This window comes from Cynocephalus volans, chromosome 10 (genome assembly GCF_027409185.1).
Source record: "Cynocephalus volans isolate mCynVol1 chromosome 10, mCynVol1.pri, whole genome shotgun sequence".
NCBI classification, from domain to species: domain Eukaryota; kingdom Metazoa; phylum Chordata; class Mammalia; order Dermoptera; family Cynocephalidae; genus Cynocephalus; species Cynocephalus volans.
In genome coordinates this window covers 26,221,496-26,246,654 of record NC_084469.1, presented here as the reverse complement: position 1 = coordinate 26,246,654, position 25,159 = coordinate 26,221,496, and the positions used below count along the sequence as shown (strand labels likewise).

At 52.4% G+C, this 25,159-nt stretch overlaps 1 protein-coding gene across 2 annotated transcripts; it reads left to right on the top strand.

Annotated features, from left to right (window-relative positions):
- The first annotated feature begins 1,877 nt into the window (after positions 1 to 1,877).
- SEZ6 (seizure related 6 homolog) lies at positions 1,878 to 24,622 on the top strand. 2 transcript variants are annotated; one of them, XM_063112285.1, is made up of 16 exons: positions 1,878 to 2,538; positions 3,053 to 3,186; positions 12,977 to 13,172; positions 17,131 to 17,316; positions 19,936 to 20,104; positions 20,231 to 20,397; positions 20,982 to 21,176; positions 21,416 to 21,554; positions 21,665 to 21,861; positions 22,438 to 22,632; positions 23,038 to 23,229; positions 23,336 to 23,533; positions 23,821 to 23,859; positions 24,108 to 24,225; positions 24,310 to 24,412; positions 24,593 to 24,622. In XM_063112285.1, the coding sequence occupies exons 1-16, from the start codon at positions 1,917 to 1,919 to the stop codon at positions 24,620 to 24,622; spliced, it is 2,880 nt and encodes a 959-aa protein (XP_062968355.1). In that variant the 5' UTR covers positions 1,878 to 1,916. The 2 variants fall into 2 exon arrangements, with proteins under 2 accessions (XP_062968355.1, XP_062968353.1); XM_063112283.1 differs by having other exon boundaries at positions 24,577 to 24,609.
- The last annotated feature ends 537 nt before the right edge of the window (positions 24,623 to 25,159 follow it).

Below are 25,159 nucleotides of genomic sequence, written 5' to 3'. Positions count from 1 at the left end.
AGACGTGCAGAGGAACCGACCTTCTCCTTGCAAACTCTGTTATCTCGCCCTGACTGTGTTTCCCTTCAAATCCTCATGTAGCCATTTTGAGAGCTGTAAGGATCAGGAATATCCTCCCAGCCTTCTCAGAGCTAGAAAAATTCTATATGAGCTAAATCTGGTGCCAGCATCCATTGACCTTTTCTTGGCAGTTAAGGATCTGGGGATCCTAGCAGGCCACAAGCAGAATATGCATCATTTCTTCAGCAATGTGGTTGAATAAGTCAATATAACCAATAGCAAGGCCGGCCCATGGCTCACTCGGGAGAGTGCGGTGCTGATAACACCAAGGCCACGGGTTCGGATCCTATATAGGGATGGCTGGTTTGCTCACTGGCTGAGCGTGGTGCTGACAACACCAAGCCAGGGGTTGGATCCCCTTACCGGTCATCTTTAAAAAAAAAAAAAAAAAAAGACAACCAATAGCAGAGCAATCTGTACCTCAGACTAGAGACAACAAATCAGTTTCATCTTCCATAGTTTATCTGATTGGTAGTAGCTGCATGAACAACTGTGTTGGGCAAGATTCTTAAGTCCCATGTGGCATCAGCAAGAAATAACCAAAATTGATTAGCAATGTCTGCCGTGGGTTGTGGGGGAGAGGGGTTGCAGGCCAGATGTCCATTCTATCCCTGTTTTAGACCCTGGCCTAGATGGACTCTGACTAGTGTCACAGAAAGATAAAAACAATTCAGGGATACATATCAAATGGAGAAGGGAAATATCATCTCAGTCTATCTTAAAAAAGGAAACCCCATGTTACAAGTGAGAAAACTAAGGTCCAGAGAGTTTAGGTTATTTGCCGGAGGTCACACAGCCCTAGAGTGATGGATCTGGGATTTGAAATCACACCTGTCTAGCTCTGGAGCTTGGCTCTTCCCATTCTACTCACATTACTGCTCTAGAAGGACCATAAAAATAGGAAAGGGAATGAAAAAAATGATCTTCTGAGAAGTGAGAGAAATGGGACCTCATGGGACCATAATAAAGAAGTCATGCTACTCCTTCCCTATTGGGTCAAAGGGGAAAAAAAAGTCATGCACCTATGAGGAAATCTAAAATAAAATCCCAGGGGTCAGCCTGTGGCTCACTCGGGAGAGTGCGGTGCTGATAACACCAAGGCCACGGGTTCGGATCCTATATAGGGATGGCCGGTTGGCTCACTGGCTGAGCGTGGTGCTGACAACACCAAGCCAAGGGTTGAGATCCCCTTACCGGTCATCTTTATATAGGAAAATAAAATAAAATAAAATAAAATCCCAAATATGTGAAGCATTTCCTGAGACTAATGACCAGCAGGTTCACTGAGAACAAGAAATGAATCTTCATGCCCTGTAACCTCAGACAGAAAAGTCTATGTGGTGGGGGACAGTATACTTGCTAAGGTTCTCATCTCAGCCCTTCAACTGGTCCTGTGGCTTTTAGCAAGTCATTTCCTTTCTCTGGCTTATTTCCTCATTAGTAAAATAAGGCCTTTGAGCTACATTAGGAATGACAAATATTTGTTATATCAGTCTGAGATATCAGGCATGCTGCCTGGAGTGCTGTGTCGAGAAGGATTCTGAAGCTGAATCTGAAAACAGCAGGAAATAGTGCAATGATCAATTAGTAATGTCTGGTGCTGGATGAGAAAGGATCCTCATATGCCATCCTTGTGATGTCATCTCACTTCCAGCTCCAAAATTCTATAGCTCTGTGCTTCTCAACAGTGAGCAGACTCCCCAAGGCACTCTGTCACAAGAGAGATGGACTTCCTATGCCTGGGCTGGGCGTGATGCTGCTCACTGTGACACAAGGGGAAGAGACTCTGATCCTCCATTATTATTTCAGGACTCTCCTCAGAGGCCCCAACTGTGGGGGAAGGGCAAGCCCCAGGCATGGAAGAGACGGATGGGGAGCTGACAGCGGCCCCCACACCTGAGCAGCCAGAACGAGGTGTCCACTTCGTCACAACAGCCCCCACCCTGAAACTGCTAAACCACCACCCACTGCTCGAGGACTTCCTACAAGAGGGACTGGAGAGGGGTGAGAAGGAACTGAGGCCAGCACTGCCCTTCCAGCCTGACCCACCTACACCCTTCACCCCAAGTCCCCTTCCCCGCCTGGTCAACCAGGACAACCGCCCTGTCTTTACCAGCCCCACTCCGGCCATGGCTGCAGCACCCACTCAGCCCCAGTCCAGGGAGGGACCCTGGAGCCTAGAGTCAGAACCCCCTGTGCTTCGTATCACAGCTCCCCTACCTCCAGGACCCAGCATGGCAGTGCCCACCCTAGGCCCAGGGGACAGGCCCAGTACTACACCCCCCAGCAGAGCACGGACTCCAACCCAAGAAGGTCCTGGAGACATGGGCAGGCCATGGGCTCCAGAGGTCATGTCCCAGACCACAGGGCTCGGGATCGAGGGGACCATCGCCACCTCCACAGCTTCAGGGGATGACGAGGAGACTACCACCACCACCACCATCATCACCACTACTATAACCACAGTCCAGCCACCAGGTCAGCTACTTGCTGGCTTGCAGAGCCACAGACGGGGATGGGGGAAGCTGTGGGGCCCCTAAATGCCTCTGTCTCTGACACTGTGCCAGCCTGCCCTGCCTTTTGGCACCAAGTGCCAGCCTGCAGAGGGCATATGAATTGGAATGATAGACTCAAGTTCAAATCCTGATTCTTCCAACTATACATGACCCTAGGAGTTTTATTTAACCTCTCTGAGCCTCATCTATAAAATAAGTTTAGGAAAACCTTTGTCATCGAGCCATTGTGAGAACTCAGATAAAACTGCACATAGCAGGTACTCAATAAAAGGTAGTTGCCTTCTTTCAACAGGGGAATAGATGTCCCAAGAGATGGGCTTCACTGCACACACACACACACACACACACACACACACACACACACACACACACACACACACACACACACACACACACACACACACACACGAGTCCAGCCTTGGTTGGACCCACTTCACCAAAACTGGCTTAGCCATGTGTTTCCTCCTGCCTCCCAGGCTCTTGTAGCTGGAATTTCTCAGGCCCAGAGGGCTCTCTGGACTCCCCCACAGCCTCCAGCTTACCCCCTGATGTCGGCCTGGATTGTTTCTACTACATCTCCGTCTACCCTGGCTATGGTGTGGAAATCAAGGTGAGTGACCTGGATCCAGCAAGCGCAAAGCTGGGGCTAGCGCATTATCTTTCCCCAGAAAGGCACCTGCTATGAGGCGAGGGGAGGATTCTTAGGGGCATCAGCTGGAGGATTGGGAGATGGGCTGAAACATGGTTGGATTATGTCCTACGCACCAGGGAGTGGAGAAGACTACTGCTCTCATTCAGCAATGCCCTTGGCCGAGAGGGGCTATGGGAGGGGCAGGTGCACCCACCCTCTTCCCCCAGGGGTTTGATCAGGGGCTCAGGAGAGCCTGAGGAGGGGGTTCTAGCCTTGGATGGACAGGAGACTGGGTGAGTGTGAACTCTGCATCTGAATCTATGTGGCTGATCAGAGAGAACACAGGGCTGCCTGGTTGGGCCTAAGAGAGCCATGAAAGCTCATTCACTCATTTATTCACTAATTCATTCCTTCGACCAATACTCCTTGAGCAGTCCTCTGGGCCAGGCCCTGTGCTGGCTCCTGGGATGCAGAGGTGGGGAAAACAGATATGACTGCATCATCAGAGAGGTGACCAGATGGTGGGTACAGCCCCAGCCTTCTGCCCCCAGCCTCCCTGGGCCATTTCATCCCTCCCTTGGGATTAAGACTCTCTCTTAATCCCAAAGTCTGAGCCTGAAGATCCTCACAGATGTCCCTGAACCTCCACAAACCCAAATCTTGCTTTTGTTCCCCCAAATCTACTTGCCACCCTACACCTGTCCAGGTTGGAAACCTGGAGCAGGGACACCACAGTACAATGTGGATGGCATCCCTGGAGCTGTGCAATGTGGAGTCACGTTGGCCCTTACCTCTCCCTCTTCTCCCCGTCCCATCAACTCATCCCCAAGTTCTGTAACCATGACACTCCCCTAAACTCTCAAATCTGCCTGCTTCTCTCCCTCCAGCCCCACAACCACCATGTGGCCCCTCCCCCATCAGCCCTCCCCTGGATGATACAATGGCCACCTCACTGGTCGTCCCACCACGTTTGCTCCCTACTATCCGCCCCCACATACACTGCAGCCATTTTCCTCCAGTGAGATACTTCCTGGCCCTCATGCTTTCCCAGGCTCTCTGAACCAAGGCCAGTCCCTTCAAATCTCTAGCCACTTCTTCCCTTTGCACTGCGCAGCTTGCAGCTAACTGATGGGCCGAGCCTTCTTTCCTCACAAGTCCCAACTGCACATACTGGTCCCTCCTCCTGGAAAAGATGTCCCGCTACTTGCTCCCTTTTGACTCAAACCATGGTATCACTTTCTTTGGGAATTCTCTCCTGATCCCCAAAGCCTGGGGCATCTCCCATCTTAGCTCTTATCACTTTGCCTTCTATCAGTCTGTTTATAGCTGTCCATCTCCCCAGCTAGACTGTGTGCTTTTTTTTAAAAAAAGATGAGCAGTAAGGGGATCTTAACCCTTGAATTGGTGTTATCAGCACCACGCTCTCCCGAGTAAGCCACGGGCCAGCCCAGACTGTGAGCTTCTTGAAGGGTGCCTTATAATATAAGGCCCAGAATGGGTACTCCGTGGACTGATTGAATGAAAGGAGTAGAGGGAGGAAGGATTGAAGTGACATTTGACCTGGATCTTGGAGACTCACTGGGGGTGGGGAGGAGGGGCATTCAGCCCAGCTGAGGGAATCAGGCAGGGGACCGAGGAGCCATAGGGAAGGGGGCAGAGGAGGAGTGTGGGGAACACGGTAGTGCTGCCCTCCCGGCCTGCTGCCCACCCATCCCAACTTCCACACACCCCTGAATATGGGCCTGGAGCCAGCTACACCTGAGCTGGGGCAGTGCCTCTAGCCCACCCCTCTGGGGTGTCAAGTTCAGGTCTCTGAGCCAGGCGCTGGGGGGGAGAGGCCCTCTTTTATCCATGCTGGGCGCCCCCACTTCTTTCTGCAACTGGTTGCTTTACTCAGCCAAGCCCTCTGCCCCCTCACTCTGGGCTGACTGGGAGGGTAATTAGGAACAGCCACTGCCCACCCCCACAAGCCATTAGCACTCAGTGCTGCTTAATTAAGGTAATTAATGTAAAATCATCACCTAATGAGAGGTGGCACCGGCTGTGGCTCACCGGGTGGAAGGCACCAGCTGCAGGTGTGGGGAAGAGGGTGGGAGGGGGCAGATGCCAGGCTGGGTGCCCCCCTGCAGGCCTGGGCTGGCCCCATCTGCCCACCAAGACTACCACCCCCATTGAAGCCCATGGGGCCAAGTTGGGCCCAGTTCCGCTACCCCCCACAATGGGGCAAGATGATGGCACTGCCTGCTCCTGCCCTGGCCTAGGCACAAGCCCCATCCTGGATGCCCACTCCCTCACAAAAGCCCTGTGTCTGCTCTCTGGTGCTGCCACATTTTTTTCATCGTAATGCAAAAGCTGTTACCAGGCAACCTTGAGACGAAGACCTGCCACAGCCCTGAATTGCTGTCAGGAAACGTGGCAGATGCTGGCCCCACCCTCTACCTTGGCACCATGGGGGCAGAGTCCTTGGGGACCCTGTCAGCCCTAATGGCCTGAGATATAGTCTGAGGCCATAAGGTGGTGGGGGAACAGGGTGGCAAGAGCTGGACCAGCTCCCGATTTGGGGGAGGAGCAAAAGACAGAATCAACCAGGACTGAAGAAGGATTTAAGGTTCTTCTCCTTCCAGGGGCATTTTCTGCAACTTCCACAACTACCCAAGACCACTGGCCAACCATGCAGGCCACTTGGGACCTGAAGAACTACTGACACTGCAGACCAGTACCCACTGGATAGTTAGAAAAACTTAGTCCAAGGCAAGGAGAAGGAATTGCCTAAGGTTACTCAGTTAATCATTAACTAATGGTTTTTTTTTTTTTTTTTTTTTGTCATTTTTTCGTGACCGGCACTCAGCCAGTGAGTGCACTGGTCAGTCCTATATAGGATCTGAACCCGCGGCGGGAGCGTTGCCGCGCTCCCAGCGCAGCACTCTACCAAGTGCGCCACGGGCTCGGCCCAACTAATGGTTTTTGATGAAGGGATTTGTTGGCAAACTTAAGTACTATGAGCCAGGCTCTGGGCTGGGCACTGGGCACTCAGACCTTCACGGTTATTGAGGGGGACAGAAATCATAAACGATGACCACAGAATGCTCAGTGCAGGCGGGGATGGGGAAGGGAAGCACATGGGCTGTGGGGATTCCAGAATGAGCACCCCCAACCAAGTGTGTGGGGTCAGGGAAGGCTTCCTGGAGTTGATGACACCTGCTCTGAGAGGTAGGATGAGCAGCCAGGCCTGGGAAGCAGCAGGTGTGGCAGGCCTGGCTCTTGAAGTCCAGTGCCCAGCCCTGGCTGTTTTAGAAAGGTGTTTTTGTTGCATAGAAGTAGGGGATGAAGGTAAGGGCTTCTGATTTATAATCCTGCCCAGGCTGGCAGTTGAGCTGGGCCATGCTGGGTACTGGGGGTGGGGTGGAAGGCCTAGAATGCTGCCCACAGCTCCTCAGTCTTGCAGAGAGGGGACTGCCTGTGGCTTCTCCCCATCACGGATAAACCCCTGCCTGCCCCTCCCTGAATTCACCTGGCTGGATCACTCAGGGTAGGTAGGTGGGATGGAGTCTGGGCAAAGGGGATGGGAGGAGCCATGGAGGAGAAGGTTGTTTTAAGGACCCACAAATCACACCCCTGAGTGGTCAGTCAGACACCATGCTGAGCCCGTCATGTGAGTACAGCCCTTGCCTAACATCTGGGGCCCTGGGCAAGACCCTCTCAATTCCCTCTTTTCAAGGAGCAGCCTCAGAGGTACCAGAATCACTAAAAGCCCAGTTCTCCATGTTGTGGACCACAGCCCCTCATAACCTGTTTCATCTCCTGCCTCCACCTCCCTGCATGGTGCTACAGCTTTGGTGCCCTCTGAGGCTGAGGGTCTGAGCCACTCTCAGGGAAGAGGCCAGGTAAAGCCCTCCATAATCAGAGAAGCCTTGCCTGCTTCAGCCAGCGGTCAGGCACTGGGATAGCTTTCTTGAGAGGCCCCTTCAGGATGGGTGGGCATAAGCCCCATAACCCATGTGGGTCCCATGCCCATCCCAGGCAGCCAGTCTCCCCCTGAGGGTTCCAGGCCTTTCTGGCCCCAGTGCCTGCCTCTTACTGCACTTGGCATTCCAAGGGCCTTCCTGCTGCCAGCCTCCCTCTTGGCTCAGCTGCTCTCTGTACCATCTGGAGCCTGGGCACAGCTGCCCATAGTCTCTGCCCTTATGCCTGAGGTGGCCCCATTGGCACACATCTCTCCTATGCCAGGCCAGCTGTCAGTTTGATAGCCAGAACACCCTGCCCTTCTAAGCCACATCAGGCCCACGCCTGAAGTGGGCACCAGGGGGCCTGGGGGGTGGTAGGGTGGGATTTCTGAGCAACTTCCTATTTCCTGGCCCCGGGAAGGCCCATCTGGTGGGAGTGACAGGGGTGTAGGCAAGTCTGCCCCATGAATTTAGGCCCTTCTCCCCATCCCTAAAATAGACCTTACCCCATAAGGTTTTATGGACGAGTGCCAGTTCAGAGGGCACAGGAGCTGTCATGTAGGACTGGGGCTTGCAGCCCACATCTCAGTGACTGGGCTAAGCCCTGGCCTTCTCTGGGTCTCAGTTTCCCTCTCTGTAAAAGGAGATTGAACCAGATGATGCACAAGGCCCATCCCCTCTCCTCTGAGTGTGACTTCTTTTCTGGGTTCAGGAAGCTTTGTCATAGGCCGAACTGAGCAGTGGAACCTCAGGCCCTTGGCCCTGCTTCCTGCTTCCCGGTAGCTGCAGAGCCTGGGCCAGGGAAAGGGTGGCTCCCAGGCAGAACCCTGGCAGACCTGAGGGTGAGGTGGGCCCACAGCCAGCTATCACCATGGCAAATGCTCAGAAAGGGGAAGAGGACTGTTAATGGTGTGCTCCTCTGTGCTGAGCCCCTACAGGCAGGACCTCACTTAATCCTTACAATCCCATGAGCTAGGTATATTATCCTCATCTCATAGGCACTGGGGCTCAGAGAGGCCATGTGGCCTACCCAAGGATGCTCAACTAGTCAGTGAGGGAGCTGGGACTTGATCTCAGGACTCAAGAGCCCCTGTCCTTCCCCTGGTCCAGGAGATTGGCCTGGGTATGGCACAGGGCAAATCCAAAGAGGGAATTCCAGGCAGGGACAGATGCCTCTCTGGACTCTGCCCCAGACCTCCTTTCTTAGCCAGCCCTGCCTGATCCTGTAGGACACCTACCTGGAATTCACCCATTTCTGGGGAGGCAACTGAGATGCTGTGCATGAAGACAGAGCAATGGACCATGAATCAGGAGTTCTGTCTTTGCCTCGGACTCACTGTGTGACCAAAGAGGATCTCTCAACTTCTCTGATTACAAAGGTTCCCTTATCTATAAAGTAGAGGTAAACCCAGCTTGCTCTGCCTCCCTTATTGAGGTTTTCTGAGATCTGAGAGGATAATGGGTGTAAAAGAGCTTGGAAAACTGTAAATAGCCTTATAGAAAAAATTGCGATTATCCTACTGTTGGCATGAGAGAGCACATGTGAGGGTAAGCACACGAAGGACATGTGTTTGAGGGGGCTGTGTGCATGCAAGTGGGTCTATGTCAAGGTATACTCATGGAGGGTGGTGACCAGAAGAGTCTGGTGCAGCTGTGGCAAGCATCTGCAGTGGGCACTCAGGTGCTGGGGGTGGGGATCACATACAAGAGTCATCCTTGAGCTCATTTGCGCATACAGAGTTATACTAGTGCAAATGTGTGCAAAAGCTGTGGCACTATTTCGCCTACAGGTCATACCATTAGGGCATGTGCTGAAGTCCTGACTGACTGCTTCCTTGGGGACAGACAGGCCAGATGAGGCTGATGATCTGGGGGTTAGCAGAAAGCAACCTGAATCCTTCCCACCTCCCATTCAGGAAGAGGCCAGCTCCATCAAAGTGGCTATATTTCTTCCTTGAACTGACCCCATGGTCTGCTGGAAGCAGGGCAGTGTTAGACAGCCCAAGATCCTGTGGGAATTTTCCTCGGCTCTCTCTGCTTCTGTCTTCCCCCTGCCTGGCCCCCAGGTCCCCTCCTGTCACTGGCTAGGGGTATGGGAAGACAGCCCTCATGAGCACAGCTGACATTTCAATCTGTCTCCCAGATGCCTGCAAATTGCATCAAGACTTCATCACCCTCCCTGTCCAACACCCAGCCCTGTCTGGCCCATCAGCCTGATCCTCAAACAAGTGACAAATTACATCCCAGCCACTGCAGCATGCCCACAAATGTGCGCTTAAAACGCAGGGGACCAGAGCTGCATAGACAGCCTCTGGCTGAGAATAGGGAGCCTTCTGGATGGGAACCACTACATTCCACACCCTCATCCCAACACTCACCACTGGGCTGGGCTGGGAGCCAGGCCAGCTTGAGGGGGTCATGCCTCCCTGAGACCAGAGGGGGCCAGAGGTCTCAGCTCCCAGTTTTCCCAGCTCTACAGGCTGCTAGGAGGAAGGAAGGCTGGTGGGAACTCAAATCCCAAAAAATCTTGAGAAAACCAGGCCAGGCCAAGATCCACCTCCTTGCTAAACCTGGAGGGCCTGGCACCTGGAAATAAAGATGTCTAGAAGTCTATTTCTTCAAGTGACACCCCCATGAGGTTGGGAGAAAAGAAAGCTGTCTTTGCCTCCAGCAAGGCAAGACTCTGCTTCTTAACACCTGTGTGACCTTTTACAAGTTCCTTAGCTTCTGTTTGCTTATGGGGATTTCACCACCTACCTTACAGAACTGTGGTGAGAATGAAATAAGATATGTAAAGCACCTAGTACAAGGCTTGATACATTGGAGGTGCTCGATGAATGGCAACTGCTGTTATTGCTGCTGTTGTGCTGCTGCTGTTGCGCCCTCTGATCCCAGCAAAGCAGCAAGACCAGGAGCAGGAAGCTAGAAGAGGTCAAGCTAGAGGTATACGGGGAACTAGGAAGGAAATACTAAATTGATTTCTACTTCTCTGCCTTTGCTTTCATAGTAATTTCCAAGCAATGAATGTCCCTCCCTTCTTCCTCCTCCTCCTCCTCCTTCCAGCATTCCCCTCTTCAAGGCAGTTTGAGACCCACCTGCTCCATGCACTTCCCCTGAGCCTCCAAGCCTTCTGCTCTCCCCTCGAGTATTCCTGCTGCACGCATTCAATGCCACTTAAGGGGGAATTATATGCTGCCTGGCATCTCTCGATAATTACAGACTCCACGTGTGTGAGTCTTGTTTTCCCAACTCTAGAATCATAGAATCTCCAAGTTTGAAGGGACCTCACCCAGCCTCCTCCTGCTGCGGGAATTCCCTGAGGACTGTCCCCAGCAGATGGTCAGGCAGCCTCCACCCAAACGTGCCTGGGTGTGGAGCTCCTCACAGAGAGGAGGCACTTCTGCCCCTAGCACCCTGCCTTGAGCCTTCTCTTCAGCCCCAAAGACCCACCAGGTCTTTCCTCCAAGGCAGGGGTGGGGACCCCTCTCTGCCCACCTGTCCTCTCTGGAGTCCTCAGGGCACATCTATTTTCAGTGCCCACAGTCTGAGGGATAGCAACTATCTCCTTGGACCTGGCTGTGCTCAGTATCTTCCGTGCTTCTCAGCTCATAGGAATCTGGTGAGGAATGTGCCTCCATTGGCCCACACATCCATTCTCCCCACACATCTTTACTGAGACTGGACAGTGAAGAGGGTGTCGCAGTGCAAAATGCTACCCCGGGCTTTAATAGAGAGATGAGTAGAGGACTAGTGGGGGAAGCCTGAAGCAGAGGGACTGACTGGCCCAGCCTGGGAGGTGGAGGATGGTGGTCTCAAAGGATGACCAGCTTGACCAGGAGAGGAAGAATGGAAAGCATCCTCTGTGCAGAGTCCCATATGCAAATGCCCAAAGGGAAAGAGTGAGGGGTAGCCTGTAGCTTCAGTGCAGGTAAATGAGTCTGGCAAAGCCAACTGTGAGCTGGGAATTTGGGGCCTTGTTCTCTGGGCAATCTGAAGTCACCAGCAGGTTTTGGGTAGAAGAGAGACATGATCTGATCTGAGGCAATTCAGGACCTGGAGATGAATTGGGAATGGGAGGATTGAGACAAATGTTTAGAAGGTCATTCTCAGGTGAGAAACAATGGGTAGGAGGTTATCAGAGCCAAGACAGCAACAAAGGGATAGAGAGGAGGAACAATCTGGAATATTTGGGAGATGAGATTGGAAAGGATTTGGTGACACACTGGATACTACTTAACGAGCCCAGGTAGTTAACCCCCGAGGGTTAACCCTCAAGGGTTAACTGAGGCTCTGCCTCAGAGCAACATGGTAGAGATCTTGGAGACAGTGTAGATCAGTGATTTTGAATTGCCCAGGGATCTTCTTAAAATGCAGAGTACAATTTAGAAGATCTGAGGTGGAGTCTGAGATTCTGTATTTCTTACAAGCTCCCAGGTGATCCTGAATGCTGCTAGTCCAGGGACCACATTTTGAGTAGCAAAGATCTACACTAGGCCATTTTATAAAATGAGAAAACTAAAGCTCAAATAGCATAGTTGTCCGAGATCACAGGTTTAGGATGAGGTCCCAGATCTCTGGGCTCCCAATCCAGTGCTTCTCCTACCAAGCCACACTGCCACTTCTCCTCTGGACAGAGTCTGTCCTTGTCCAATTCTTATATGACCACATAGAGGCTTGGAGCCCAGAAGGATGTGCCTGCGATTTAGGGCCAGAAGATCAGGGAGGTGGCAGAAGGGCCTGTGAGAGCTGGAGGAAAGGATCAGAGAAAGGAACCCAGAGAAAAGAGAGAATAGAATGATGGCTGATGTGTGGAGGGGAATGGTATAAGGCCAAACTAAGCAGTTAGCAGGGGCCAAGTTGGGCAGGGCCTTGAGGGCCAAGCAAGGAGTTTGGATAAATACTGCGGGCTTCATGGACTCAGTGAGGGGCCACTGGAGGATTTAAACAAGGAAGCACCATGATCAGCAACAGGTCTGGGACTATTAATTGGCTGCTGTCCAGAAAATATTCATGTGGAAGGAGTGGGTTAAGCCCTACAGGCAGGGAGGCCATCAAGGTGCTGCAGTGATCTAGGTGAGCAATAACAGTGATAAGCTGGGAAGTGGCAAGGGGAATGAAAAGTGGTGAGCAGATTCGAGGTCCAATTGACAGGACTGAATGACTGATTGGATATGGGGCATGAGGGAGGAGACAAGATGCCAGTTTCTGACTTGGGTACCCAGCTAGATAGCAAGATCATTCCCTGAGATGGGAGCCAGGGGAGCTGTTGCTTGAGGAAAGAGAGTGGCTCAGTATGAGGCAGGCTGGGTGGGAGGACCCTGTGAAGCATCCAACAAGGGATGTCCAGGGGAAGCTGGGCACATGGGTCTGATGCTTAAAACCTCACGTTGCTGGCAAGGCCCTCAGACACGATCTAGTTCAACACACCTACCCCACCCCTACTTTACAGATGAGAAAACTGAGCCCAGGGAGGGGAAATGACAGGAAAGGAAGCAGCTGGTGTACTTGAAAAGCTTTGGAGACAGAAAGATGTGCTTACAAATCCCAGTTCTGTTAATAATCTCTGTGTGACCTTGGATAATTCACTTAATATCTCTGAACTTCAGGTCCCATCTCACAGAATTACTGAGAAGGTAAGATGAACTCCTCCTGCACTGAAGTGCTTAGCTCCGGGCCTGGGGGCTCCAATGCCCAGGGGGCACTGAGAATTGGCCATTTCTATGTCCAGGGGCAGGATCCTGAAGGCAGCAGGGCTCAGGCAGCAGGGCTCAGGCAGCAGGAAGAAGTCTGACTGCTACGCTTTGCTCTCCCTACTCCACTGGCAGGTCTGGAATATCAGCCTCCGGGAGGGGGAGACCATGACTGTGGAGGGCCTGGGGGCACCTGACCCACTACCTCTGGCCAACCAGTCTTTCCTGCTGCGGGGCCAAGTCATCCGCAGCCCCACCCACCAAGCAGCCCTGAAGTTCCAGAGCCTCCCACCACCTGCTGGACCTGGCACCTTCCATTTCCACTACCAAGGTAAGGCTTGGGCAGCTGAGGGAGGAACCTGCCCAGACTGGTTGCCCTCCTGAGGGGTCTCTGATGCTATTACAGCCTGGGGGGAACAGAGAGGGGCTAGTAACATACAGTACAGGTGCCCAGTGAAGCTCTGTACAACTGGAAGTAAGTATCATTCATCTGACAACTCCAGGAACTTCCCTCTTCCACCCACCACCCTGCAAAGAGCTGGTTTTGACTCAAGATCAGGTAACCCCCAGGTGTGCCCACTGTCACTCATTCATTCAGTAAACTTTCCTAGGCTCCTACTCTTTGCCAGGTTTTGCCAGGACACTGGCAATATCAAGATGACCCAGCCAAGGTACTTACCCCCAAGGACTTGAAAATCTCAGAAGGAAGCAGACACAAATAGGCAATAGCAGTAGAAGCCCTCTCACCAAATGCAAAGGGGTCAAGGTCAAAGGGGCTTGACAATGACCATCTGGAGGTCTTTAGGTGATAGCTTTGCCTTCCTGAACTGCCTTGCCCACCCTGGACCTGGCCCCTACCCCCATCAGCTCAGAATACCTCAGGTATAGGGTGGAAAATGTAATGGAACAATCACAGACTTAGAGATGGGCAGATATGTGTTTGAATCTTCTTTTCACTGGCTATTGACCTTGGGCAGGTCATTTGACCTCTCTGGCCCTCCTTTTCCTCTGCTGTAAGATGAGACAAAACCACCTACCCCACAAAGTCATGGTTAGGATCAAGTGCTTAGCACATGCTCCATTGAGGAAACATATTACCCGGCTGGCAGGATGGAGAAGGGAGGAAAAGGGGGTTGGGGCTCTGCTGCTCTCTCATCAGCATCCCTCCTGCCCACCCCCCTCCCTGGGCACAAAGTCACCTTGATCCTTTGCACAGGTTAACCAGTTCAGACTGGGGGATGCTAATAGGGGAATAATTGGCGTGAACAATCACTGGATTGTCTTGCATTGTCATGGACCACTTATGCAGCCCTGCAGGGAGCCACAACTGGGCTGGAGGGCAGGCACTCTGGAGATTGGGATACTTGGAAACCTCACTTAAGGAGCACTCACCCCATCCCAGCCTCTCCACCCAAACTGGGGGAGTAGTCTTGTGTGGCAGCCGGGAGCCTGGCACTGGGCAGGGACCATACTGCGGCTTGGCAGAGGCAAAGGGCCAGCTGAGGTGAGAGCATGTATGTAGCCCGGCTTCCCTCCCTAATGTCTCATCAATCCTCCCTAGCAGTGGGCATTATTTCACACCATGGTAACCGCTCTTGCTGCAAATTCTTTTGCACAAAACTCTGGACCTCCTCTCTGTCAGGCCAAAGGTGGCTAAATGGTAGCAAGTTGGAGGCCCAGCAAGAGGGAGCAGACTCCAAGGAAGGGTTGGGAGGGCTGGCCCAGTGCTGCCTCCTTGTAGGCTCCTAAAAGCCCTCCCTCCTCACCCAGTTTTTGTCAATGATCAGCTTTTTCCTTAATGAGTGTAATTCCCCTAATTATAGGCTGTAATTAGCCCTGATCCCAGAGATGGGAACAGGAGGAGAGTGTGCTCACATGTGCAGCTTTGTGGGCTGGAGAAAAAGGGTACCAGAAGAGGTGGGGAGGGGCCTAGTACCCACACCCATACTGGACCTGTCCAAGCTGAGGTCACAAGGATGGGCCCCCATGAGGGCTTCACTGCAGGACCAAGTTCCAACTTCCCTCCCACAGCCTCAGCAAGGTGGAGAAGCAGAGGGCACTGATAGGCATCCCACTCCTCCATCTTGAGCATTCCTGACACTGGACTTGGCCCCAGAAACAGACACCAGTTAGAAAATAACTCAGCAGATTGCAGTGATTGCAGGCTCCCCATGAATGGTTGCCATGGCAACAGGAAGAAGCTCATCCTGGGAAGTGGCATTTTACCCACTATGGAGTCTGAGGGTTTCATCATCTGACCCCAGTCCCCTACCCTCACCTCATCTGGCCCAGTTTCCATATCTGTAAAATGCAGGGTCTTCCCTTCCCAGAGTTGTGATAAGAACTCCAGGGTGAGATGTAAATACAAGGGTTGATCCTGAAGTCTGGCTCATGGTCTAGACCTCTCTGAGCATCAGTGAGCCCCTCAACCCTCTCCACTCTGGGTACAGTGCCCCACGTCCTTTTCCCCATCCCATCCTGGGATCTCTCCCCACGTCACTGTGAGTAGCCACTCTGAACAACCACCCAGGGCAGCCGTGTCTGCTTCTCTCACATTTCTCTGACCCTTGGAACCCAGGTCTCTACTTCAACTGGGATGGAAATCAGGTGGGTTCTAGAGCCAGGAGCTTCAAGTTCCAGCTCTACCACTTACTCACTGTGTGACTGAGGGCACACAGTCTCTCTGAACCTCAGTTTTCCTCATCTGAAAATGGGTTAATAAATCCCACCTTGGCTTCCATCCTCCCAAGCTTATTGTAGACATCAAGTAGAAGCCATAAGATGAGTATAGATGTGAGGTGCTATCATTGATCAGGATTACAAATGGTAACAGCAGGCCAATGTGTTAGGTACTTGTTCTCAGACAGGCACTGGACCTATGTCTGCTCACTTAGCCTCTACAACATTGGATGCAATACTCTAAGTGGGTAGAAAACAAGGAAACTGAGGCACAGAGAAATTAGATAACTTGCCCAAGGTGGCAAAGCAAGTAGGGGACCTATATTCAAACCCAGGCAGACTGACCCCAGAGCCTACTTGCCAAGCACAGCCCTGTACTTCCTGCCAACCATAATTGGCCACTCACTGGCCATTCTCTCAAGAACATTGTGAGAGATGGAAGAGTAGGAATCATCCTCCCTCTTTCACAGACACAGTAACTAAGGCCAGAACAGGTGAAAGTCACAAAACTAAAAGTCACAAAACTCATTTCTGGACCCTGATTTGCCCTTTTTCTGTTCACACAAAGGCACATAGAGGCTAGTAGATTCTCTGCCTGGACTTTCTTCCCATCTACCTGCTGCCATCAATGAGGGTGGACCCCCAAACTCCAAGACCCAAGTTCCTCAGTCTAGACGGTCCCCATCCCTCCTACCTCCCGAAGGGTTGACAGGGCCTGTATCCCAAGCCTTCTCAGCCTTTCTCCTTGACCCCTCTAGGCTTTCTTCGCCATCTCTCAGACCCAAGCCAGAATCCCCATTTTTAGCTATCACCCCAGCTTGGCTCCAGGGCTGGATTTGTCAGGTTGTTTTGTGGGATTTGCTGCCACCATTTGGTCATACTTGGTATGACAATTCCAAAAGCTACCAGGTTTCCCAGGGCAACTTGTCCCTCCCCCAACTCCCATAAAGGCATGCCCTCCCTCCCTGCCCTCCCTCCCACCCTCGCCCCCATCCTGTTTTTAAAAGAAGTCCATAGCCATTGCCATGAAGCTTTTTAGAATTTCTCAGTGACTACTAGGAGAACCTTTCCTGCTGCAATTCATACTTGTCGCCTATTACAGGAAAAATAATATCCACACTTTATATCTTATATATAAGCTTTTCACTATTCAAGTGCTTTCATGTCTGCAAACCATTCAATGAATATCAAAGATATATTATCAGCTGAGCGGCAGGAACACCAAGCTGAAGAAAATACTATTCCATTTATTCTCACAATAACCCTGTAGATGGGCTGGCATTTTAAACCTCATTGAACAAACAAGGTAACAGATACAAAAAGGTTAAGTAACCTGCCTAAGTGTCACAAAGCTTGGACCAGAACCCAAGCTTCCTAACTCCCAGATCTGTGCTTGCTCCACTAAACAGTCCAGGCTGCTGGAAATATTGGCACCTTCTAGGGAGGGGATTGAAGTCTTTTTTTGTAACTCCTAATGCTTCCTCTGGCCCCAAGTGACACCTCCAGGTAGTCTGGGGCAGACTGGGCAGGACTTTTTTCCTCTGGCAATGGCTCAGCTCCCCCTCACATGCACATACACACATACGATATTACCCGTTCTCTCTTTGCAGCCTATCTCCTGAGCTGCTACTTTCCCCAACGTCCAGCTTATGGAGATGTGACTGTCACCAGCCTCCATCCAGGAGGCAGCGCCCGCTTCCACTGTGCCACTGGCTACCAGCTGAAGGGTGCCAGTCTCCTTACTTGTCTCAATGCTACTCAACCCTTCTGGGATTCCCAGGAGCCTGTATGTATTGGTGAGTGGCCCCAAGGGAGGAGGTTCAGTGCTGAGCAGAAAAGTGACATGGAGGACTCATCCCTGTTCTCTATTGCTGTCTGGCACTTTCATTTGCTCTCCATAAGGAAGCCAGAAAATGGTCACATACCTCAATAGCATTCATCCGACCTGCACTTATTGAGCACATACTATATGGAGGCACCACAGGTATAAAGAACTGAATTTAAAAGGGATTCTGCCCTCAAAGAGCCCACAGTTCCAGGAAGGGGGAGAAGGCTACACATAGGTCATCAATTTCCAGAGTAGGAAGTAAGAAGTACCAATGAAGAGACATTAAGTGACCTGGGAGGGGAGGGAACAGTCATTCTTAGTTGGGTATTTAGAAGGCTTCTGACACAGAGGAAGGAAGTTGAGGTTATCCAGGGACACAGAGGACAGCCAGGTTTGGCTGAAGCCTGAGACACGTGGAGAGCAGTGCGAAGGCCTTGAATGTCATTTTTTGAGAGAAAAAGGGAGGAGCTCAGAACTGTTCCTCAGGAGAGCCAGCCAGGTGGTGGGAGGGTTTGAACTTAGACAGTGACTTTTGGCAACGGAGAGGAAGGAAGTTCCAGAGACACTGATGAGGGAAAGGGGAAAAGGGAAAGGGGACTCCCAGGTTCTGGTCCTGGGTGATCAGGAGGTTTGGGATCACTGCAAATGGAAGAGGGCTTGTTGGAGGAAGGAAGATAATAAAGTGTTTGGTTTGCCATATGAGAGGCAACTTGGGATTTTTTCTTTTTGGGGTGGTAGGAGTTGGGCTTTTGAAACTTATTTCATTTTATAAGTTCTTCCTGGCTGCCAGGCACAACCAGAGATGAATAGAACAAACGTGTTCCCTGCCCTCAAGGAGCTCTGTCTAGTGGGAAGATTGACAGACAGCTCAGTACACAAAATGCTATAATAGGGGTAAACTCAGGGTGTCGTGGGAACCCAAGGGAGGGAGAGAAGCTCCCAAATGAAGAAGGGGGCAAGGAAGTCTTCCTGAGGACATAGCATGGAAGGATTACAGAAATGTTAGTTTGGGGAAGTGGGGTAGGTTCCTGGAACAGCATATACAAAGGTGTGGAGGCGTGAAACAGCATGACATAGCAAGGACACAGTGAGGTATGCCTGAAGGAGAGGGTATATGAGGAGAGGGGACTGGAGCTGAGTCTGGAGAGAATCAGATTCATAAAGGGCTTGGATGCCATTTTGAGCTTGAACTCTATCCTGAGGGTAACAGAGAGCCACTTTAAGCAAAGGATGGGGCATGATCAGATTGAAGGATAATTCCATTCTGAGACCAAGCAGAAAGGTAGGACTGCGCTCTCTGCAGAGTGGCAGATCAGATACTCACCCCAGCCCCCCAGGAGCTTTATTAGGTTAAAATACTTGCTGCCTTGAGCATTTGGAGACAACGATACTGTGTATTGGTCATGGTAGCCTGGTCTCTGAGCGCTGGGAAGGTTCAGAGCTGTTTGTCCAGGGGAGAAAAGCACTGCCTGGAACCAGCCACACTCCTCTTGCCTGAGGCCTCTTCTCTGGCCCCACTTAACTGCCAGGAGCTTGTGGCCAAGTAACCCAGCAATTCTGACCACAGGCACAGGCAAACTGCTCAGCCTTTCCTTGGAAAAAGAGGACAGTTCCAAGCCAGAGGGGTCAGCATTGGAAAAGCCCTAAGGGGTCGGCCCAGGAATGACAGTGGTAGTGATGCCTGGAGAGCTATTTCAGAAAGTGTTATGGCTAGCAGTGTTAGCTAAGCCACAAGATTTTGGGGTGGATGGCATGCTCATCAGGTGTTTGTCATCCCTGATCTGTTAACCCCCCTTTATGCATTCATTAACTCATTTTACTCAATCAACACTGAACACCAACTCTATGCCTAGCCTAAAAAGATCTGGCCCTTGCCTCAGGGAGTCCCAGTTATGGAACATACCCAAACAAAGAACTGGTTCTAGGAAAGTGGGATGAGGTAGGGATAGCAGGTGTAACCAAGAAGATTGGAGCCCAGAGTAAGGGCTTCAAATAAAGTCCATCCAGGGGGAGTCAGGGAGGGCCTTTATGCATTCATTAACTCATTTTACTCAATCAACACTGAACACTAACTCTATGCCTGGCCTAAAAAGATCTGGCCCTTGCCTCAGGGAGTCCCAGTTATGGAACATACCCAAACAAAGAACTGGTTCTAGGAAAGTGGGATGAGGTAGGGATAGCAGGTGTAACCAAGAAGATTGGAGCCCAGAGTAAGGGCTTCAAATAAAGTCCATCCAGGGGGAGTCAGGGAGGGCCTCCTAGAGGAATCAGCAGAGAAGGAAAGTGATTTACCCTGGGTCGCGCAGGCAAGCCGTGAAAGATCTACCTACATTTAAGAGAGTTGCACATAAATAGTCCCAGAGATATGAAGGGTTCGCAGGTAGGCTTCTGGTATCCAGGCTGTCTGGAGTTGTAGGGTCACAGGGCTAAAAGATTGACCTTTGGGACCATGACAGCAAAGATGGCCAGTGAGGCAAAGGTCCCTATTGCCCCATACAGAAGGTACAGAGATGGGATGGAGAGCAAGGCTTGTTAGGCTGCCTGGGATCGTTAGCGGCCCAGCCTACATCCTGTCCCTGTCTCACAGCTGCCTGTGGTGGTGTGATCCGTAACGCCACCACTGGCCGTATTGTCTCTCCGGGCTTCCCGGGCAACTATAGCAACAACCTCACCTGCCACTGGCTGCTTGAGGCTCCTGAGGGCCAGCGGCTACACCTGCACTTTGAGAAGGTTTCCCTGGCAGAGGATGATGACAGGTGAGGAGCTGTCCTAGTGGGATGGGAGTGCCTACCCTGGTAATACTCTGCTGGAGGGATGCTCCCCAATCCTGGACCACACCTATGTCAGTGATCAGCCACTTAGCTGCCACTCTCCTGGCCCAGGCTCATTATTCGCAATGGGGACAACGTGGATGCCCCACCTGTGTACGATTCCTATGAGGTGGAATACCTGCCCATTGAGGGCCTGCTCAGCTCTGGCAGACACTTCTTTGTGGAACTCAGTACTGATAGCAGCGGGGCAGCTGCAGGCATGGCCCTGCGCTATGAGGGTGAGCTTGCTGGGACCTAACCTGGGGGGGGGGGGGCTTGGGCCCAGGGTTTTTCTCCCATACCCTTCCACTCTCTGCCTCCATTCTATCACTCTCCAAAGTTGGCCCCTGCTCACCTAGCACTTAGGCACACTCTCCCTGCTCCTCCCCTCAGGTCCAGGATTTCTACCCCGTCTTTGCAGGAGACTTACCTGGACCTGAGCCCTCTGATCCAAGAGAAGGAATTCTCCAGATTTATTTTTAAAAACAAAAAAGGCCCCAACCCTTAGAGAAGGAGAACTGATGCAAGAGACATTCTAGAACCATCATGCACGCATGTGTCCATCAATTCATTCACACACACAAAAAATTTATTGAGCACTTTCTCTGTATCATATACAAAACTAGGCACTGAAAATACAATGGTGACCAAGACAGCCTCCTGAACAGATAGGGATGGATGCTCTAGGCTGTCCATTTCCATCCTCCCATGCCAAGCCCAGAACATACATTTGTACCCAGGAAGAAAAAGCGCCTGGGGAAGGAAGTAGGAGGATGCCTGCCCTCTGTATTTACTGAGCTGGGCTGGGCCCTGTGGTTTACAGCCTTCCAGCAGGGCCATTGCTATGAGCCCTTTGTCAAATACGGCAACTTCAGCAGCAGTGCACCCTCCTACCCCGTTGGTACCACTGTGGAGTTCAGCTGCGACCCTGGCTACACCCTGGAGCAGGGTTCCATCATCATCGAATGTGTTGACCTCCATGACCCTCAGTGGAATGAGACAGAGCCAGCCTGCCGAGGTCAGTAGGCACCAGTGGATGGGCCTGCCAGGGGCAGAGAGCAGAGTGGGTATGAGGGAACCAGCACTGAGCCTGGGGCCACAGGGACCCTGTGAAATGTGTGATTCAGGCTTCTCCCAGAGGAAGAGGTGGGATCTCCCAGCAATGGGTGGGCACTCCTGTGGGCAGGTGGCAGCCCCGACATGGCACTGGGGGGAATGCGGAGGGGACACACCTCCCGGGCCTCCCCTGCCTTCCAGCCGTGTGCAGCGGGGAGATCACAGACTCGGCCGGAGTTGTGCTCTCCCCCAACTGGCCAGAGCCCTACGGCCGTGGGCAGGACTGCATCTGGGGTGTGCATGTGGAAGAGGACAAGCGCATCATGCTGGACATCCGAGTGTGAGTGCTACTGGGTTAGGCCAAGCCAGCTTCTGAGGTCTGGGGACATCTCTTGTCCAGCCAATCCTGGGGCCCCTGGCCTGCTCCGCCCTGACAGTCCTCCTCCGCAGGCTGCGCATAGGCCCTGGTGATGTTCTTACCTTCTATGATGGGGATGACCTGACAGCTCGGGTCTTGGGCCAGTACTCAGGGCCCCGTGGCCACCTCCAGCTCTTTACCTCCATGGCTGATGTCACCATCCAGTTCCAGTCGGACCCTGGGACCTCAGTGCTGGGATACCAGCAGGGCTTCGTCATCCACTTCTTTGGTGAGCTTGTCCCTGCCCCATTCAGAGTGCAGACCCCAAACCACGGCAAGTCAGAGGCCAGGACAAGGAGTAGCCCGAATGCTTTTTCTGACAAGAAATAACTGGAAAAGTTCCAGATATTACCCAAAGGAAACTAATCCTGTTCTCCATTTTCCCTGAGAGCCCCCTAAGAGAAAGGGAGCCTTCTGTTGCAGCAAAGGGATTTGGGTAGGCAGCAGGAAGAACCTCCTAACAAAAATAGGGAAAAGGTGTTGGTTTCTACCTGGCAATCTTTAATAGAAGTGACAATTTCTCTCACCCTACATGGCCCCATCTCTCAGGTGTGAGGAACTGGCCAAGGTGCTTTTGGAAGTAAGGCCAAAGCCTAGATGATAATGCTGCAATCCAGGAGACAGAGTGATGTTAGGGACAGGCAAGGAGAGGCTTGAGCACAGGAATGAATCATTGAGCCTGCCTAGGCCAGTCTAGGCCCAGGACAAACTGGCAGGGGCCAGAGAGCCCTCAGAGTGAGGGGGGCCAGCACAGTCCCTTTGGTGCTGGCTGAGGGCCTGCATCTTGCTGCTTCTGTGTCCCCAGAGGTGCCCCGCAATGACACATGTCCGGAGCTGCCTGAGATCCCCAATGGTTGGAAGAACCCGTCACAGCCTGAGCTGGTACATGGCACTGTGGTTACTTACCAGTGCTACCCCGGCTACCAGGTGGTGGGATCCAGTGTCCTCATGTGCCAGTGGGACCTAACCTGGAGTGAGGACCTGCCCTCATGCCAGAGGGGTGAGTGTACCTCTTTCCCATGCTCCCTTACCCAATACAACCTCCAGGCCTCTCCTGGATTCTGAACCAGACTTCACTGTTATTAGCTGGTATCCTTTAAGTTCCTTCACCTCTCATAGCTTCCGTGTCCTCATCTGTGAAATGGATATAATACCTATTTATAGGGATATCAGCCACTTTTTCCAAGTACTTTGTTCCTGGTAAATGGCCAATCAGTGTTTGTTGACCCTAATGGATGGGCAGGGGACAAACGAGGAGCCACACCAGCAAAACAGTAGGGACAGATAAATAGGGGGTGGAGCCATATGACATGAACATATTAACTGGCCTGGAACAAAGCCAGGGTAGACTGAGCTTTGCTGAGTTCTCCTTGGGCAACTTCCCTTCATCACTCCCCACCCATAGTGACTTCCTGCCATGACCCTGGGGATGTGGAACACAGCCGACGCCTCATATCCAGCCCCAAGTTTCCTGTGGGGACCACAGTGCAGTATATCTGCGACCAGGGTTTTGTGCTGACGGGTAGCACCATCCTCACCTGCCATGATCGCCAGGCCGGCAGCCCCAAGTGGAGTGACCGGACCCCCAAATGTCTTTGTAAGTGTCAGATGAGTAGGAGGGGAAGCCTCTGGTAAGACATAAAGGATGCTATCCCTGGAGGCTAGTACCCTGGCACCCTCACTGGGCTCTGCCTGCTTTGCAGTGGAACAACTCAAGCCATGCCATGGCCTCAGTGCCCCCGAGAATGGAGCCCGCAGTCCTGAGAAGCGGCTACATCCAGCAGGGGCCACCATTCACTTCTCTTGTGCCCCAGGCTATGTGCTGAAGGGCCAGGCCAGGATCAAGTGTGTGCCTGGGCACCCCTCGCATTGGAGTGACCCCCCACCCATCTGTAGGGCTGGTGAGTGCCCTGCCACCCCCCAAAACCCTGGCTGGCCCATAGGGCTGTTCTGGCAAACATATCCAATGTTGAGAACCAGAACCACCTGCCCTTGCCCCCTTCGTGTTACCCTTGGTCTCCCCAGTCTTTGCCAGATCCTTCTGAGGTGGTATCACCAAGACAAATGCTGGAGTGGTCTCTCCTTGGACAAATCTTTCCCACAATCAGCCCGTTACCTCCACTCCCTGCTTTAGTGGTTTGGCCCATTGGGCTTATTCACTGTCCTTGGCCCTTCCCTCTTGTTCCAGCCTCTCTGGATGGGTTCTACAGCAGCCGCAGCCTAGATGGTGAGTCTCTATCCTTGAGGACCAGGAAAATCATCTCCCTGCCCATGGTTCTCCACTCCCAGGCCATGGGTTCCCCAAGGAAGGAGGCCAGAGAAAGAGAGGTCTGAGCCTAGCAGGGCAAAAAGCTCCTTCCGTGCTCCCAGCCAGCTAGAGAGAGCTGGTAGCCAGATGCCTTTGGACAGAGATGATGGGCTGTTGGCCCCAGGTGACAGAGACCTCTGCTCTAATCCCACCCTCTGTGTTTTCAGTTGCCAAGGCACCTGCTGCCTCCAGCACCCTGGATGCTGTCCACATTGCAGCTGCCATCTTCTTGCCGCTGGTGGCAATGGTGCTGTTGGTGGGAGGTGTGTACCTCTACTTCTCCAGGTGAGTCTGGCTTCTCTTACTCCTCTGAATATCTGACTCACTCCTGCCCAGCATTCCTGATTCAAAGGCTTCTCTGCCCAACAGGCTCCAGGGGAAAAGCCCCCTCCAGCTGCCCCGAACACGCCCCCACCCCTACAACCGCATCATGGTGGAGTCAGCATTTGACAATCCAACCTATGATACTGGAGTAAGTACCCATGCCAGCCTTGACACCCTTTCCAGGACCCAGTTTTCTGCTCCCTTGGGCAAGTCCTCCTGAGGGTCCTGCCAAGCCCTCTCGCTTTTCCCATTTTCCTTGGGAAGGTGGATTATGGCCTGGCAAAACTTATACAAGTTTCCAACTCCCAGCAGTCTCTTTCCTTTGCAGGAGACGAGAGAATATGAAGTCTCCATCTAGGTGGGGGCAGCCTGGGGATGCCACCTCAGCCCTGCATCACAGCCCAGCAGCAGGGCTTCCAGCTTCCTGCTGTCTCTCCACCTCCTGTACATACCACTTGGGAAGAGACACCACCTAGCCCTCAAGAAGTTGTGCCCTTCCCTGCCTGCAATGCCTACCATGGCCTATTTTCTTGGTACCACTGCCCACTTAGGGCCCTTCCTTGGATGCAAGTCAGGAGGCAAATACCTACGGGAAGAACACAGCTGGAGCACATGCATCAACAGCCAGCATTCTTCTGACCCTCCTTCATGCCCTGGACCTCCAGCCTGGATTTCCCAGGCAAAGCAGGAGTACCATCCTCCATATAACCACAAGCCAACCCTGGCACTTAGAACCCTGCAGCAGAGTTCACTCAATGGTGGTGGAAACAGCACCAGGGTTCCCCTCACAGGGCCATCACCAATAGCCAAAACTGCTTTCAACGGTGACCTGTGGGTAGTCCTGGCATGCCAACATGAAGAGGTTTCTAATCCTTCTCTAAAGCCCAGGGAATGG

Excerpts from the sequence above, each read along its gene's own strand:
- SEZ6 (XM_063112283.1), top strand. The coding sequence starts at position 1,917 with ATGGAAGAGACGGATGGGGAGCTGACAGCGGCCCCCACACCTGAGCAG. Across the intron at positions 13,173-17,130 it reads CTTCCATTTCCACTACCAAG|CCTATCTCCTGAGCTGCTAC; the intron begins GTAAGGCTTGGG and ends CTCTCTTTGCAG. Across the intron at positions 17,317-19,935 it reads CCAGGAGCCTGTATGTATTG|CTGCCTGTGGTGGTGTGATC; the intron begins GTGAGTGGCCCC and ends CCTGTCTCACAG.